This window comes from Phoenix dactylifera, chromosome 18, assembly GCF_009389715.1.
Source record: "Phoenix dactylifera cultivar Barhee BC4 chromosome 18, palm_55x_up_171113_PBpolish2nd_filt_p, whole genome shotgun sequence".
NCBI lineage: Eukaryota > Viridiplantae > Streptophyta > Magnoliopsida > Arecales > Arecaceae > Phoenix > Phoenix dactylifera.
In genome coordinates this window covers 2,703,652-2,723,149 of record NC_052409.1, presented here as the reverse complement: position 1 = coordinate 2,723,149, position 19,498 = coordinate 2,703,652, and the positions used below count along the sequence as shown (strand labels likewise).

The 19,498-nt window shown below is 37.8% G+C and overlaps 1 protein-coding gene across 2 annotated transcripts; it reads right to left on the bottom strand.

The window, feature by feature from the left end:
- Positions 1 to 643: 643 nt before the first annotated feature.
- On the bottom strand, positions 644 to 19,373 carry LOC103723289 (actin cytoskeleton-regulatory complex protein PAN1-like). 2 transcript variants are annotated; one of them, XM_026800281.2, is made up of 14 exons: positions 18,900 to 19,373; positions 15,441 to 15,500; positions 13,713 to 14,877; positions 13,089 to 13,322; positions 12,728 to 12,954; positions 10,636 to 10,710; positions 8,626 to 8,697; positions 7,752 to 7,850; positions 7,547 to 7,618; positions 7,357 to 7,471; positions 6,947 to 7,015; positions 2,528 to 2,861; positions 1,588 to 1,705; positions 644 to 1,481 (listed from the first exon to the last, which is right to left on the bottom strand). In XM_026800281.2, exons 1-14 carry the CDS (start codon positions 19,047 to 19,049, stop codon positions 954 to 956), a joined length of 3,318 nt encoding a protein of 1,105 aa, XP_026656082.2. In that variant the 5' UTR covers positions 19,050 to 19,373; the 3' UTR covers positions 644 to 953. The 2 variants fall into 2 exon arrangements, with proteins under 2 accessions (XP_026656082.2, XP_008812401.2); XM_008814179.4 differs by lacking the exon at positions 15,441 to 15,500 and having other exon boundaries at positions 18,900 to 19,372.
- Positions 19,374 to 19,498: the final 125 nt, after the last annotated feature.

Genomic DNA, 19,498 nt, shown 5'->3' with positions numbered 1-19,498 from the left:
GGTCTCTAATCACGAATCCCACACCTTTGCAGTTTCCTCTCTTACTGACACTGCCATCGAATTTCACTTTGAAAAAACCAGAGGATGGAGGCACCCAAGAATCAAATACAGTTTTGGTCGCTGCAAGAGCAGTAACCCAATAGGTGAATCCTCAATAATGCCGAAAAACTCAGCCACATGCAGTAGAGCTCTATCTGCCACCTTCCTCGAATGAGAGCTACCACTCTCAAAAACTTGGGCATACCTGCCCAACCAGCAGTGGTAGGCCAGGTATGCAACCCATATCCCCCTCTCCTCAAGCCCGAGCCCTCGCACCGAGTCCTCCGAGTAGGATAAGAGTCCGCAATCAACGTCTGCGGGTCAAGGTGGGCCAAGCCACACCCCTAAATCTGACTGGCCCATGGACACTTGATAATAGCATGGTAGATAGACTCCGCCTATGAGCAAACCACACAAACCGAAAGGGATCCTTACTCTCCGCCTACGGTAAGCAGACACCTAAGCATGTTACTTTAAAAAGACAATTTTTCTCTGATGCAGAAAAAAGAGATGTGGTTCAGTTTACCGCATGGCATTCAAAATCATCTTTCCTTGCCCTCCGGTTACCACGAAATGGAAGAATCCAACGCCATAAACAAAATAATGAACAAAATAGCTCAACCTGTTCTGCTTGAAATGCTTAAAAGACAAATAAGGAACACATGCCATAAAGAATGTTCCTTAGGACACATCAAATGAGATATGGAAGCAGGAGAAAGGGAAAATTTTCTACTCTCATCACTCACAAACAGAGATTTAAAGGACAAAAAATAATAATAACAAAGAATACAGACGTTCTCCAAACACAACCAAACAATCTTCACAGGTTTAGAGCACACAAAAGATCTCATTCCTGAATGGATAATCCAGCACTAGGGCACACATAAGAGGCTTTCTCAGTAACGAAATACTGATTAAAATGCACTCCAATTATCAGTTCCAGTTCTTGGGCTATGACTTTCTAAAGTCTTGAATGGTCCCGAGCCAAAGGGGTCAGCGTCGTCAAAAGAGAAACCCCCACTGTAGTCAGTGGTGCTACGAATGGAGTCGAACCTTGCATAGGTCTGATGCTGTGGATGTTCAGTCGTACTGCGTATAGAATCAAACCTTGCGAGGGTCTGATTCTGTGGAACACCACTGTAGTCAGTGGTGCTACGAATGGAATCAAACCTTGCAAAAATCCGATTGTGTGTAACACCAGTTTCTTGCATTATGAAAGGATCAAAATGAGCAAAACTGTCGAAAGAGTTGTCGTCTAGCCCTTCATTAAACCTCGGTGAGAAGCTAGAGCTGAACAGAGGTGTGCTTGGAGCTGAATCAAATAATGGATTTTTCTTCTCTTTTCCAAACACGCTAGCTGCACTTGGGGAGTCTGTCCTGATTGGATATAGACCAAAGTCATCAGATCCAAAGTTGTATCTGCCCTTATCGTCTTCACTCTCCTGAACGCGTGAGATTGCAAAATCAGAAACCAAACAAAGCCATCATGTGCACATTGCATTGAGAGACGGCAACTGACAAAGCATTGTTGAAAATAAATTGATTGACCTTTGAATCAAAGTTCCATATTGAGTCACCATCATCACCACGATCAAAAGTTGGACCCCATGAAGGCTCATCACCAAACCTGTCTCCCGACATAGAGGATTCAGCAGCACCATGATCACTGCAGTACATAGCAGAAAGTAAGATTCTCTAGATCTAGCCATCGTATGAAATCACAAGAACAGTAAAACAAGAAACGGAAACAAAAAATGTACATTATTACTTTTGAAAATATGACATAATGGTAGTACTGTTTAATGTTCAACAAATATACACGTTAGCTACTGTACAGGCATATTTTCAGTCGTATATTATGTCATACTGCACATCACCAAAGTTGTAGGCATAAAAGAAGGTAAAGGCACTACAAAAATAGAAAAGGAGTCAGGACTCGCACACATCTGACTTGCATGACCTTCCACAAAAGCATCACAGATCAGAATGGCCCTTAATGAGATGGTTTTAAGCAAATCAGGCAATGACAAGTTTGCAATGCACATATAAGTGGTTGCATATGAAATAGTCCGACTAGCATCATTCCTACAAGTTCTAAGCAAACCATGCTAATTATTTTCTCTATTATTTTCATGAGAGAAGCAACTTATTTGCTTATGATTTCTTTCTTTTTTATTCCTTATTAGAATGTTTTCTTACATGTTACCAGGGCTGCCAACAGGATGGCCTTGGGCCTTGCCTGAAATAACTACTTAGAGGGCCCAGGCCCAGCCTGATTTCAAAAACATAACCTAACCTCAGCAAACCCTGGTTCAGAGTCCTAGCTCGCGCCCGTCGCACATCCAAACCTGCCTGGACTTCCCAAACTACCAAGAGGGACATCAGAAAATATAGGCACCAATATGGGTGTCCATGCATGCCTTGCTTTGGTACCTCAGCCTCGTTGAAGAATTAACACAGCTAAAAGAATGGTAGGGGATCAAAATACCTATTACTTTCTCTAGCATGGGGTGAGATGTCATGTACTCCAGACCGTGTCAGATGATTTTCTTCAGAGGGATTGTCCAAAGCATTTCTTCCAGGACTGCCAGGGGATCTTTTTTCTGATCCATCTTCACTATGGGCATAGGTCAGTTCACCCTCAGCCATCCTGTCAGGAGGGGTAGAAGGCTTCTCAATTTTGTTATCAACATTGGATGATGATACAACTGCAGATGCCTCATCCTTGGAGGTTTTTTCTTTGTGAACTGTTGGAGGCTTGGGTTTTGCAAGGGCAACAACATTTTCCACTTCAACAGTAAGCTCTTTTATAACTTGAAACCCTGAAAGAAAAATAGGATGTGCAATAAGATTCACCAATAGGAACTCATGATTATCAATCAAAGAAATGATAAGTATTAATTAAACAATGTTATGAGTTATACATCTGATTTAAAAACAAAAGGAAATAGGGTCTACAGGGATGCAAGCATTGGACAATAAAAGAAAAATGACTAGCCAATAAATAGAAATTTCTGGTGAAAAGCTATGCCAATAATGTAAATTTGCATGGTCTTTCACTAGTAGGTGACCTAATAAAGCTTGGACAAAGGAATTTAGCAAGTTCTCCAGACAGGAGATACCACTCTTGATAGAAAAGAGATGTTTGTCAAGATTTTCGAAAAATTGAAATTGAAAGGAAGATGTTATTTCCCTTTTTCAAGAATATTGCCAGTGATCCCCAGTCCATTCACCACTTGGTTGCCTGGCCTATGTGGCAGTCAAAGATTGGTTCAACATACAATGTAGGTGGGGTTATGTGGGGGTTGGGCCAATCTTCGGGTGCCATATTGGAGCAGGGAAAAGAGTGGCAACAGATAGATTTTTTCAATCAAAAAAGGCAACAAAATAAAATCTTGACTAGATAAAATATCTAGAGAAGTAAATGCTCAATGCATCACCAGGGAAATAACATGTCATTCTATGGACTCTCTATGTATTATATATGCACCATAACCATCACATAAATTATTAGAGTAACATAATGTGAAAGAGACAGTTGATTTTTATACATCAGCATCAAAAAGCAGATAACTAAATCAACACTAGACAAGTAAAAAATGAAAAGTTACCACCATGACAAGGTTAAGCATTGGTAAAACAAAGAGAAATAACAGGATTTAAACATCCTCGCTACTTCCAACATTTGGAAAGAAACCTCATACATTTGACAACGGAACCACCATGCTGGTAATCATGTATTATTCTTAGACAGAGACCTCCAAAACAGAATAAATTTGATCCTTTAGTTTACTCACCATACTGAGATTTATAAACTTCTTTATAGACTGCAAATTTATAAACACAATAAAACTGAATAGCAAGGTGACAGGTCAAAGAATGGACTGAGGAAAATAAATGGAACAAAGGAAAAGCTAAATGAATGAAACAAAGAAAAAGCTAATGGAAGAATTTAGAGGCGATCAACCAGGATTCTTTGTATGACAAATGCAAGGTCTAATATGTATGTGTTTGGAGACAAACAGAAGCAGTATATTAGTCCTTTATCTTTTGTCTAAAATTTTTAGTTGCAATTATGCATAAATCAAGGGGAAGTCAACAGATTTTCCCTCTCATGTTTTACCTACCTTTTTCTCTTCTCTCTTCCCTGTAACTCTAAAACTTACATGGCATCAGAGCTCAGGTTGTTGAACATCATGACCAATGAGTTCAAATCCCCTCTATGTCAGTTATTTATTTAATTAACCAAGTTGTCTCATATTGTGTCTTTCTTTTTTATCCCTCCCGGGCATGAGGGGAAGATGTTAAGCCTAATATACATTGTCGACCAATCCCTACCAGCTTAAAATTTTGAGGACAAGTGGTTAGTTAACATGGTAATAGAGCCACGTTCTGATCCTAGGACTTGTGAGTTATGGACCCACCATCTTCTTCTGTTTGATCAAAAGTTGAATCAACCTAACTTCAAGAAATGTGCTGGATTTACTTGAAAAGATGGATCATTGTGTACAAAACCATTAGATACTCCTTTGGATCCTAATATTAAGTTAGTGGCTGATCAACAGATCAAGGGAAGATACTTCCTGATGCAAGTAGATATTGGCAGTTGGTTGGCAAACTGATATTCTTACAATCACTAGACCACATATCTTCTTTGTTGCAAATGTGATTAGTCAATTCGTGGAGGCTCCTTGTGTACCTCACTAGGATGTTGAGATGCATATTGTAAAATATTTCAAAGGAGCTCCAGGTTAGTCTCATGGCCATCTGCAGGTTGAAGAATATACTAATGCTGGTTGCACTGGTTCTCCATCAGATAGGGATAAATATAGGATACTATACTTTCCTAGAAGGTAATATTATCACATGGAGTAAGAATCAAATTGTGGTTGCTTATTTGAGTGCTGATTCAAAATACAAGAACATGGCACACACTATTTGAGAGTTAACATAGTAAAGATATCTTCTTCAATAGAATGGCCTTAATGTCATTAAACCTTTAAAGCTCTTCTGTGACGAAGAAGCTGCATGTGATGTTGACTCCAACCCCATCCTTTCATGAGCATACCAAGCACATCAGCCCTTTTGTTTGTGAAGTAACATGTGGCCTAATTTCTGCTCCTTACATGCGATCTGAATACCATCTTGCTGATTTGTTTACTAAGTCCTCAACTCAAAACTGGGTTCAATTTATTCATTTTATATGATATAAATTCGCCTCCATGATGAGCATTATATGTATTGGTTCAGAATATATCCAAATAACAGGGTTATATTAATCTTGCATCTTTCTAGAGGATTTGTTATCATCGCTATATATGGGAGGTAAAATTACAGATTTTCACTGTCACATTTTCTCCTACATCTTTCTCTTCTCCTCTCTCCAACCCTAAACTTCACACAAGGAATCTCAATTAGTAACTGAAAGATAAGATAACATGTTGGGATCAGTAAATGCATGATTTATGAGTTTACCCTGGCAGGCAGTAGCATAAGGAGAGGGAAAACACTTGGGAAAGGTTTACTGCATGAAGTTACTCAGTTTCCAACAAAACCCAGAAGAGATACAGCAGTAACCCAATTGTCTGTTCAGGTAACAGAAGTAGACCCAAGTTTGAGATCACTAAATTCAAATGTGAAAATTTACATGCAAATACATCTGGAATGAGAAAACTGTGGCATTATAATGCGCATATTAAATTGAGATGATATTATCATAATTCAATTAGAAGCCAGTGTTAAATTCAGTTGGCTCACTTTACAAAAAATCATAGCAGATACAACTAGTATTGTTGTCCTGTCATGTTGTCTTCTGATTAGCATTTCCATACCTGCCACTAATGCTAAAATTTTAACCGACATCACAATACATTGGGTTCAATATTCTAGCATGATTGACATATGATGGTCCCATCCTGTGATACCTTGACTCTTTTGTCTGCACCAAAATATCCATGTCAACACGACACGACACATGTATGGGATACAGGTCCAACATACCAGTTTAGTGGTCAGAGGCGTCACTCCAGCAACAGAGGTCTAGTGCAGATACAGAAGAAGAGAGGACAGAGAAAAAAAAAACTAGGAGGAGCAAGGCCAGAGGTGTGCTGTTTCTCGCAGATTTTGCAGGCATGGTCAGAAGGACAGAGGACAAATCTAGGGCAGCGGCATAATAGAAGAAGATGGAGAAGGTGTCAAGGAAAAGAAGTAAGCTGAGGGGGTTTTATTAGGGATTAGCACATTCACTACAAGTGCGCTTTTAAAGGAAAAGATTAATCCATAGTCCTTGAATGATTGGTATTTACATTCAGCCCCTATTGACTAAGTTTTTTTATTTTTAGATCTTTACTTAGTGATAATTTCATTTTGCTCCCTGTTTGTGCATAAAAGTATATCAAACAATAATCAAAAAGGTTGGTTGGGTACAAAAAAAAGGCCTAATTATGTGCAAAGATTAAGTGTTAGCCGCTAACTGTACAAGGTAAATTGCAAATTACAAAACCATAGCCATCTAACCTTTCCCCAACTATTTGGGGGTAAATTGTCTATCGACAATAATAGAAAATGTCCATGTACCTGCATCCAACTTTTGGATCCTTTGAAGCCAGGTCCCCAAATCCCAAAATTTGAGGATAAGTCCAACTCCTAGACACACACTACCCAACTCCCGTAACCAAACCCATGTAACAAAGATCCTATCTAAGAAAGTTGTAATTATTTTCCAGACATCTTTAAACATGGGGCAGAAGGTTAAATACCATTATACTCAGCTTAGAAAAAATAAAAAGACAATTCCTTGCAGAATCTGTTAGTATAGGAATCATATTTTCAAAATTTTATTACTTATTCAGGTCTCATGAAAAAAAACTAATATGTTTGTTAAAATATGAAGTGCCCCGAAGCATACCATCATCTTCAAATTTGTCCCAGTCTTCATCCCAATCAGCAGTCCCTTCTTGTATGCCAGGCTGCCAACCTTAAAGGAAAAAGAAAAGTAAAATGAACAAAAAGAAACCAGGTAAAGTATATATTATATATGGCTAAAAATTAGAAATATTTGATGAGATAATAGTCAAGGTACATTCAAATGTAAACAAGCCAAAACAAGCAAGACATACAATGCATATTGATATTTTAAGTAATAACCAGTCATGTGAAGTGAGAATGAATAGCTGTTGACACTGAATAATATAGCATATTAATAAGAAGTCCCAGCTGAAACATGCAGGCCCTTTACTCATTCATTATATTTTACACAAGAAGAAATACCAAATAATACTACTACCAAAGAAATGGGACAGCATAAAGTATAGTTACCAAAAGGAAGCTCAACCAATGAAGTTGGTTTGGCACGTAATCCAAATCGTTTGCATTGTTCATTCAAAGCTTTCACAAGCTGCTCAAGATCAGATTGTATCTGATCAGCTCGAACCTGGAGAGGCAAAATAGAAGTTGAGTCAAACTGCCCAATTATGGGAACAACAAAAACAGCACAACAACGTTCTACCTGAAGTACACCATCAGCACTTCCACCTTGTTCCATTTTGACTATTGCATTATACAATTCCAGTTTTCTTTCCTACAAATGAAACAGGATATACTCAAACTAACAGACAACAAGAAAAATGGCTCCAGAAAGCACTATAAAAAAATTTAGGACTTCGAATTGATTGCTCTTTCAAGACTTTTTCTAGGTCAAGGCACAAATATACCTGAATATCACGAAACGTAGCCTCCTCAATTGTAAGTTTTGACGCCACATCTCCAACTTGCTTGCACTTTTGTTCATATTTCTTAGACAAAGATTCAAACTGAAAGAATTCATGCGGCAGCATTTTTTTGTGATTAGGATAGAGTTAAAAATGATATTTACAATTATTGCTGTAAATAGCTCGTATGTAAGCATATAAAATGTAATTTTTGTATCCATTACATCCTTAAACAACAAAAGACATTTGAGAAACAACATGGCACTACCAAATGGAAGTAAATACTCATACAAAGATCAATGCAAGGTTTACAAAGAATAATTCATCTAGTTAGCAGCATACCAACAATTCTCACTGTCAATGTCTTCAAACTAGTCATGCTATATCAGCAGGTTGATGCACTGATAAAGGTATATAATGTTTGCACCAAAGTATTCAAGAGGTAACACGCCCAAATTGTACGAAAGATGGAAATAATCGTAAAACCTCTTATTCTCGAAAGAAAACTGAATTAAAGTACTGGAACCCTGTCATCTTGAACTTTTAATATCATAAGCGTAAATGCTCTTAAGTTCAGGTTAGGTAACGATACCTTTTTTTATAGAATTAATGAAAGAAGTTTTCTAATACTGCAAATATAACAAAATAATGAAAGGTAATGTTTTGAGATCCACATGATTAATGCAATACGTAATGAGCCATAGGCATTGAAAACATCATTTTGCACCCAAAATAATTGTTCTTATCTTTTCTCTTGCTATATGTCAGACACCAGTAAAAACACTAAAGAAAACAGCAACAAACAGCATATTATGCCACATTTCTTAAAAAACTCCATAGAAAGCAGTACCATATCAAAATTTTGAGAGCATGGTACCTCACGTTTATCAGCAGAAGCCCTCTCAGTGATCTCGTTCAGCCTGTTGTCACACCTACTTTTGTAAAGAACCTAATATACAAAACAATTAAGTATTACCATACGATGAAGAAAATGTGAAAATAGAAGGAAGGTTATACTTACAGATCACTATAAAGCACATCATATAATTTAGTAACATTTTAATTAAATATCTAGTTAACGTATGAATCTCTAATAGTATGTCCAGGTGTGGCAATACTGATCTGAATCATTAAACCAACTGACCCGACTCAGGGTGTGGGCACAAATATGCACATACAGCCTACAGCCAACCACCAGAAATTACTAGCTGATGATCGATAATATAATCTAGCAATATTAAATTAAGCAAGCCCACACGGGCCACACCACAAAAGTTCACCAAATTTTAGCAACATGTTTTCTATTTTATAAGTGTGAAACATGCTTACATGCTCCAACTCCTACTTTCGAAGAGTTCCAAGCTTTTATGTGCTCATACTAATCATCAATGTTGCATGGATACAAATACGAGTATCGGGTTCAGACATGTGTCCAAGTGTCTAAGTTGACAAGAGGGAAAAAGAGAGATATATGAGGATACATAGAATAACATATAAATTTAACTAAATTATACATTAACTTTTAATTATTATCTGTTTATTGTTAAAAAAATGTTAAAAAGATGTTGTTTGTTAAGATCAAGGTCCACAAAACTGCTATCGAGAACCGTCCCAGTTTGGTAACTGTATGCATGATGTATTGAGACGGGCTCTCAACACTTTTCTCACTCCTAGCTAAGGTACCGCCTAAAACCCGGTGGTATAGGTCAGTACTGGACAGTACAGGGTACTTCCGCTTAATTCGGACTGGTTCGGCTCAGATACTAAACCAAACCTCAATACGACGCTAGTACCTTACAGGTACGATACGATATTGTCAGTACAAGATGATATGGATTGGTATGGCAAACCTTTATTAAGATTTTTCACATATGCATATTTCTTATTTAAACTCTCTAATTAAATTAAAGGATATTAGCATAGCAATATTTTGAAAAGTTGTTTCAATACATATATCCTTAACAGATCTTTAAAAAGAACAACTAATCACTATCAATATCAAATTAGAGGATCAAACTCACTGCCGGAAAAGTTCAACTCACTCATTGTAGGAAGAGTTAAACTCTCTCCCAGTTTTTAAAAGTGACTATCAAAACACTTTATAAGTATCCCAGTATCCGATATATTTCCAACTTGAATGCATATCCGAGATGGATTTTTGGAGTTGGACACAAGTCTCCGGGTAACACTGCTCATCATTCTTGCTATCATGATGTACTTGACCACCATTAACTAGACAATTTTAGCCGCCTTAGATTTATTCTCATTTGAATATATAAACTTGCAGTATTTGAAAAGATATTGAATAACTAAATGTTTCTGCTTCCTATCATTTCTTGGACCATATTTTTCCACTCCAGCACCCAAATACAAACCCACTTCATGCAACTATACACCACTCTCCATCTAAACCATGGACGTCCAAAAATTTCAATCTACAAAAACTTCTTGGCATTGATAAATACTGATTTACCCCTCACAGACAAACTCTCTACAAAATACGTATATTAATCGCCCCAATTTTAATTACAAGGAGTTGGTAATATAAAAATCACATTGAACACCAATACTGATAGTTGATGTAGTCTAGACAAGGGATAAGTTATCAGCATCAAAAAGTATGTCTATAATTATACAATATTCCATATCTTTATCGCCATTATCCAAAAATACTAACAAAGAGAAGATGGGAGCAAATATAAAAATTGCCTATTTTGTTGAACCAGAACCACTAAAATACAACCACTACAGTTAGATGGCCTCAGAAGTTAGCATATAAACTAGATATGTACCAAACGAACTAGCTATTTGAGTTCATTAAATAAAAAGAAGCCAAAAAAAAAAAAAATCATTCCTGTCATTTAAGCATTAAGAAGAAGACACTTACAAGTTCTTGCATCTTGGCACGGTAAAACTCGATCTTCTCTTTAGAATCTAGTATCTCCTTTTCCAATTCTTGAACCTTTCATCCAAAACAGGTAGTGTATAACAAGTTCCATGGACAAGAATCCAATGAAAATAGTAAACTCAGCAAAGATAAGGACAGTGAGAAAGCATGTGATCATATTGAAGAACTCAATCAAGTATTGATAAGTGGCCAGCTGTTACTAGGAATCACTGTACACAAATCACAAATAATAATTGAATTGTAAATGGCCTCCACTGGAAATCTATTTAAAACTAGATCAGTAAAATTCAGTAGCTTCATGATTTCTATCATAAAATTCTAACTAATTTAGTTAATTAATAAAATTCATTGTACCAGTGTGCATCGCTCCATATAAGGCATATATCGTACCATATCAATAACGAATAGAGAATCAGTATGAGGATGTGCCGAGTCTTGGTATGCCAAAACAACCCCTATACTAAGCATACCAACACTATACAAACATGGTACAGGTAGGGGGCCTTAGTGTAATATCCATAAAATTTACACTATACCATATAAAACCATTAATTATTGGGAAATGGTTTGTTGATTAAAAGAGAAGGAAATTTGTGGGTGAGGAAGCTTTGCTAGGAGAATGGTTTATGAGATTGGGATCATAATTATGATGAGCAGATCTTATAGGAAGAGAATGGAAAGGTGGCATGCAGTCATAGGTTCTTTAGGATAGTCTCCTTTGTTTGGGGACAGGTGTTTCAAAAAGTTTGGAGAAATTTAAAATAAGGGCAGAGAGAGATTAAAAAGAGTTTGGTGGTGGGGCCTTAGGCCATCAAAATTTATGTTTCCTAGACTTTTAACAAATCCTCTACAAGGGTGTTGTGTGACTGAAAATTCTAGAGACAAGGAATGCAGTGTTATGGTGTCTCAATTTCAATCATATCTTAGGGGTAAAAGATTAAGAAAATTGGAGATTACATCCATCACAATTACCAACTTTGAAGTAAGATGATGTTCAAGATGGGAGGACAATGAAGACTTCTTGGAAACACATCACCTTCCAGTGGCCTCTGATGCAGAGTATAGAAATTAACCAAAAACAAGATCTGTTCAAAAATTTAACATTCTTATATAGTTGTAACTTAACCAAAATCATCACATGTTACAACCTCTAGAAATGCTCTGGCTTTCTCGACAGAACACTTGTGGTTTGACAAGGTGGATAAACGCACGATCATGTATTTATGCAATGCAGAATTTCTGTGTGGTGGGACAAAGAGTTAAGGGTGGTTTATGTATCAATTGTTGAATGTCAGTCGCAACTCCCACTGTTGCTAGTTGTTAGGAGTAAGGCCCTGATTAATATAGATAGAAAGAAAAATAACATAGCTTCCCTTTTGTCCTTGCTGTACAGTTTCTCTTGGGTGTCCACTGGTCCATTTAGGAGGAATCGGAACTAGGTGTTAGTTTTAGGAAAAAAACAAAAGGGAGTATATCTAATCCAACATAGAGCTAGAAAAAATAACATTTTTGCATTAGAAAATAATGTGGCATAATTTGCATTGCTAAGCAAGGTAAAAACAAAATGAGGGTGAACACAATATGACACAACTAGCCACAGATTTATGAGCTAAGCAATAATAAACTACCAGAAGCAATACACTGATGAATCCACAAACAAGAAGAAATATTAAATCTAGGAATTTTTAACAAGAAAAACAAAGAGTTCACAGACAACAAAGGAAAAGAAAATGGCAATGATGTTAGATATAAATTAATATTTTCACTACAAAACAAAATTAAAAATTTGAGGAAAAAAAGTAGCATAGGAGATATACATGAGAAAGATCAACTAGGTTTTGAGATTAGAAAATGCCAAGTTATACATAGCAATGACCATCCTTCATCCTTCATAGAAAATAGAAATCATAGTACAAAAGCTAGGTCTTGATCATTCAACAATCGACTAAGTCATCAACAAAGAATATGAGATAATGCAATGGTGAAAGAATTGACAAGGGATATTTATTTCAGGATTTCACGAGAGCACTTTCAAAACAAAAAAAAAAAAGCATGGGTGGAGAAAAGATACCTTTTTGTATGCATCTGTAGCATCCTGGAACTTTGAGTTCAGTGCACTCTGTTCCTCACTGCTTAGTTGGTCAACCAGATGCTTCTCCAATACTGTGACCCTTGATTTCTGTTCTGCTGGCTGCACCGTGACATCAGTCTGAGAAGGGGTCAGAGTTTGCACAGGTTGCTTCGCTGAAGTAATATGTATTACAGGCCGTGATACAGGGACCCCTTGAGGTGATAATCCTGAGCCATAGATATTGGAAAATCCACATCACCAAATATTGAAATTATAAGACAAGAGAAAGGAACAACAAACTGGAACTACAGAAGTTGCAGAAAACAGAACTATGGACTCATAGATTGTGTTCAAGAAATACCAGGCCTTGGCTGCCAGAGTGGACCACCATATGCAGTTGAAGGTTGAGCTGTTGAAGGTTGAACAGTAGTAAGGGAAAATGTTTCATCAAACCTAAGGCTATTTGGAAGCACAGCAGGAAGACTGCACCCTTCTCGGTATCTCTCCATTAAATATAAGGCCGTACAGAACTCCCTAAGCGAAAGCATGCTATCATTATCCTGGTCAGATAAATCCCACACCTGCTTTAAGACATCTGGAAAATGCAGAACAAAAACAGCATTACCAAAATGGGCAAATGAAATACAACAATAACAACCTTAAGCAATCTATTTCTTCTAGATGTATAATGCAGGGAAAAAAATAGGGGCATGCTACAACCGACTTGTTAATTAGATTAAGTACTGCAAGATTAAAGAGGCAGAATAAATAGAAAAGGCAACAAAGAAAAGACCAAACAGGAAGTTGAAGGAACATTAGCATTTAATTTCCAAATTTTATGAACACATTAATGTATCCAAGCAAGTCAAAACCCTTTTTTAAATATTTCAAAAAGAAATAAAAGTTGCACATCACATTATTTAATTGCACTAAATTAGGAAAAACAAATATCCAAAGCAACATTTAGCAGTTGAAAATTATCCACCTCTAGGTAGTTTCCAACTCAGGAACAGACTGCGTGCCTCTTGACCAGTGATTTTCCCATCTCTATCCTTATCTACCTGCACAAATATTCCACTGTATCTTTGAACATCAGATTGTGAAATCTTTGGCCATGGTGGCTGGGACTGACTGGAAGCAGGACCAACAGCTCCAACTGGAATATTAGGAATGGTTAATGCTGGAGTGCTCTGTATCGCACCTAGTTGGTTTTGCTTGACCAGTGACTGAGTTCGTTGCAACTGACTACCACCAAGAGGAAGTGATGGTGTGTTTTCCAATGAATCTACCTGCCCTGGCTTAATGGAACTTTGAGACCCAGAAATAGCTGCGCCAACACTGGACAAGCTAGACACATTAGTTGTCGAGAAGGCCGGTAAAGATGTGTCTTGCTTTGCCAGGGGAGTGGCAGAAAATATATCTCCTCCTAAAGACGAATCAGAAGAAAAGCCATTTCCTGATATAACTGAGGTTTTTGAATTCGCAGCAACTGAAGCTGCAGCAGGTGATTTTGGTGGAACTGCCGAGGATGGTGCAGATGGTGTTTGTGGTCTAGGAGTTACCGCAGGAGTTGGTCCCCATTGTTGTGCCCCAAATCCATCTTGGTTTGCTGAGGGAGTAGCACCTCTTATAGTACCTTGTGAAGTTCCCCCTACTGAAGCTCCACTTGTCCTACTACCAAGCCAATCAGCTGATAGATTTGGAGTATTTGAACTTGGAAGATGGGGACCTCCCATGCTAGCAGCCCCAGGTGGTCGTTGACCAACTCCCTGCAGTGGAAGTGAAGCAGCAGGAGATGAGGCTTGAGGTGGCCCGACAATTTGTTTGCCTGCTGAAAAGAATTGCTGGTTAACGGTTGCATTTGGAAGTGCCTGTTGTCCGGCAATGCCAGGGTTTTGAGTTGGGCTCGTAACACCCATCTGAGTGGAAGGTGTAGGTGTGGCAAGAGAGTTCATCTGAGCCGTAGGAATGGATGGGGGATTTATCTGTGGTGCAGGAATTTTAGCAGCAGCTGGACCAAATAAGGCAGCCCTGACTAGATCTGGAGTTAGTTCTCGGCCACTCTGTGCCACTGTCACAAGTCTCAGGGCATTGTAGAATTCTTGGCGCCCAAGGTAACCAGTGTGATTCTGATCAGCATGATTCCAAATCTGCAAATGACCAGAATGATATTGGCCAGAACAGAACCAGTAAACAATACATCAAGACTCTACTCGCGAGCAATGACAGTGAAAGTCATCTTGCTACACATAAAATGGGACTTTTCTTGGAAGTTGACAGTGAACCTAAGCTCCAAGTACATACATTTCACTCTAAGCAAAAAGCTAGGCCAGATGACAAGTATACCAATTTTACTAAAATTTAAAATCATATGTCTATAATTAGATCATTAAAAAAAAACATACCATAGAATTCCACAAAAAAAAATTATTATGGACAAGGTTCAAGGACTAGCAATACATGCATGCTGTAGTCAGATACATCATGCTGTCAATATACACAAAGATGTGCATTTTCCTTCCAGTACGCATTATGTTTTAAATGACGATCTGCACAAAAACTATATACCAAAAAATACGGAATACCTTCTTGCTCCTGCAAATTTATGACATGCAGTCAATGTAGAGATGCTGGAGATTCTTGGTGTAGGCTGGGAAGATTAGATGATTCTCATCAAAGACCAAAAATGGATTTTCATCAGATATAGGCTAACCTGATAATCACAGCTGCCAGCAATTCTCTCATGTGAGCTGGGTGAAACTAACTCAGATCTCTGCAGATACGATATTCTTTGTATGAACAGCAGTAGTCATGAAAAGTAAGAAAATAAAAGTGAAGGGTTATAGTGGTTTAAAGCCCGTGAGGAACACGGTGCAAAACTTGGTAAAGCCCGTGAGGATACAATTGCATATAAAAGACGAGCCTCTCAAAATCGTTTGGGGCATGGCATTACTGCTGCAGATGACCTTGTACGTAAAGTAGAGTTATTTGAAATTTTTGTATCCAAGTTGTACACCAGATCCTATTCCATATAGCCAAGCTATGACCCATATAGATATCCTTCATTTGAAGCATCATATTCAAGTGGGTCCTACTCTCTACAACCTCAAGTAGCTTATAAGTTAGATTTCGCTGCTGTGATATCTACGAATTGCCAGTCTAGTATCGGATAAAGGATAGGTATCAAGGTAGCTATCAAGCAAGCGCGGGATATGGGATGCAGAAATATTGAGAAACTTGATATAATCCCAGGCACGAACAATGACCACAATCTCGATGTCTGAGGAACATAGACACTCCATAAAATTTTAAATATCGATACATATTTTGTACTTTAAATTCATTTATCATATTATATATATTTTAATAGTACTTCAAGTCCATTTGATGACAAAAATGGCATCAAATAACATCAAAATCCTAAATTAAACAACCGTAATTATTAAAATAATAACTAAAAAAAGAAAAGATCAAAAAAATAAAAAATAAAAAAATGGTATACTGATCAAATGACCAACATGTCACACTGTACCATATGCCGATATGATACCGACCCTATACCATACTGTACTGATCACCAACCGATACAACACCTGGTATTTGGTACCGATTCAGTAGACATCGGCCGCAACACATGCACTCCACGATTTTTATATATCAAAATTATTGACCAAAATTGATATGTTTTCAAATAATTGCCTTTCTAGAAACAAATTTGGTGATCTAATAATAAATCCACAATAAGGCTGTCCCAAGTGGGATCTCATTAAACCCAAATAAACAGTTTAGCCAAAATAGTAAAGTGTGAATATTCAGATTTTGATATTATTGTTTTGGAGTTACAAACTAGAGAATTTTAATGGACAAAGAGGTGATGTGTGGTGTAAATGTCAGGTGAAAGGGAATGGGCTTGGAAAGAATGATAAATGTTAAAGATTACTTGTAATTAACAAATTTATGCATCCAAGGGTGGACACATCCAATAAAAATCGCTACTATTTCACAAATTTGAGTTCACCAACACAAATATGTAGTGATGATAAAAGAGAACTTAAAGTTGAATTTCCATCTAAAGAGAGCAAAAGGAAAGAGGAATTTAGAGACATAAGTAGACAAAGAGGGGAGAGGGGAGTAGAGGATGAAGGGTAAGGGATACAATAATTGGAGGGTAAAGTAGTCAATAAGATTAAGGAAGTGAAAAGGTGGTTGGTTACATAACTATACACTATCTTCCACTATGCTTTAACCCATATCTATTGAATAAGAAAGCAAAAGACTACCTTTTCAATGACCCTCTAACCACTTAAAAAGAACTTTACATGACTCATGACCCTTTGATGACTTCTAACAACACTATGACTTTCAAATGACCCTCTAAATGACTATCTTATGACGTAAACAGCATCAAATAGGTCACATCTCACAATCTCACAAATGGTAACCAAGGAACAAAGTGCCAGTCCTGCCAATCAGTACAAGCAAGCATGTGGCACAACTACATGCCAGTGTGTATATGCTATGCATGCAACACAACACCAGCATGTGACACTGATATTTTGGTGGTAACCACTGACATATAACTTCATCATTCCCTATATTATAAGTCGTATGTATAATGATGTTGCATCATTTCAAATTCACAAGCTTGTGAAAGATAATAGAGGTAATAACTCTTAAGAACAAAAATCAAAAGTAATTGTTTGGATATAAATGGATCTCATCACCCCAAGTTCAAACTAATGAAATTCTTGAGCAAGATAAGGTCAAGATCAAGGTTGTACAGAAGGGCATACTAGTTTTTTGAAAATGGTATGATACCAGGTACTCCAGTTTTTGTAACATTGGTATGGTACAGAATACTAGCACACGATACAGGACTAGATCCCATACTGACATATTATGTACCAGTGCCGATTTTATACTGGAATAGTATGGTACCACTCAAACTATCTTATTTTGGCGGTTCTTAAAATCTTAGCCAAGTTGATAGTAGAGTGCTCAATAAAATTGTAATAATCATGTCACTTGTTTCTTGTTCTTGATAAACTCGAGTATGAAAACATCATGATCAGCCTCTAGTTAGATGGGGTGCATATAGATCCAAGTCACTAAAAGACAAAAGCGCAAACACAATAATTTAAGGCCCCTTTGCTAATTTTGGCATTTTTATGTTTTTATTTCTCTAAAAATCCCTCAAAGTGGAGGCTGTCTCCTTTGATTCACATAAGATGGAGAGAGAGAGAGAGAGAGAGAGAGAGAGAGAAGTAAAAACTTCTAACTACTAAAAATTACAGGAAATGGTGGGGACAGAGAGAAGAGGGGATTGCCAGACATTTTCATCCCTGTTGATTCCTCATAATTTATTTCCCAAAAAAGTGAGAAATTAAAATGTCTCCAAATAGCACTTAAATATGTGTGACATTTTTTCCTTTTAGCAGACCAGTGGTATAATTTTAATTTCCTCCACAACTATAAGAAAGATGTAATGCACTACCAAAAGAAATAAAGTCCTTCAGAAGAGAATAAAAAAAGAAATCCACAGCTCCCAGCCATGCTCTGGCTGCTGCAATTGTACTTGGATCAAGATCTAAATAATTGCAGTTAAGTAGTTCCCCTTGTGCTGAATATATTGGTGAGTGACCAAAAAAATGTCCTTCTGGCCTCTAGTATAATGGCATTGTTACTGAAATGCTGGTCGCTTATGTTTCATAATGGCAGTTTAGAAATTATATTTTGTCAGAGTCACCATTTATGTTTCACATAATCAGCATTTCCGTCCATTTTAGCTAGATCTTGAACCCAATATGACATAAATCCAACTAGAACCAAATTTGCTTTATATGCTTAACTCTCTCTCGTTGTATTCTTACGGATAGTTGGAATGAAGTTTAAAATACAAGTATTTCAATGCCAGAATGAAATCCAAACAACTAGCGAAGCCAATCTACAATACACATATCCCTAACTCAAATAACATAAATTCTCGTCTACATTATGACTAAAATTATGGCGATATGAACTTCAAGCAATCAAGAAACATGACAAGATCAATCAGAACTCGCCCAAAATTTCACAAAAGAGGAACTATAATCAAACAACAAAGATTTCAAGACAAAGCCTGATCACCAAACCCAAGATAATCCCGATCCTCTATTCAATTACAAAAGAGTACCTGAGCCAACACGTGTTTGGGCAAATTGGATCCCTGAAAGAACGCCACCGCCTCCGGCCCGCTGATCCTCCCATCCTTATCCAAATCGGCCCTCCTAAAATATGCATCGAAGGTCTCCATCCTGGGAGCTTGGCTCTCCGGTGCCGTCATTCCTCCCAATAAACCCTGGATCAGACTACAAGGTCAAACCCGAATCGGCTCCGGGTCGCCACTCCGGCGGCGGGAGGCGGCGGGACTCGCCGGAACCGCGGCGGCGAATGCGAGGGGACTTCGAAGGGAGGGTTTCGAGGATAACGAAGCGATAATTCGGGATCCTTTCGGCGGGATCGAAGAGGGATTCGAGGGCTCGAGGCGCGAGACCGAGGGATTTGGGGGAGCGCGGAGAGATCCTGCTGGGTTTCCCCTCGGTTGTTGTACCTCTCGCTCCGCCAAGGAGGGCAGAGAGGCCTCGCCACGGAGGACAAAACACGATGACGGAACTGCCATCACATACTTGATATAATATCGCAATTGTCGTTTGGACATTTAATCATCTGTATTCTAGACTCTTACGAGGAGTAATGGACGCAGATCGGCACAGGGGAGGGTGATGGTCCATC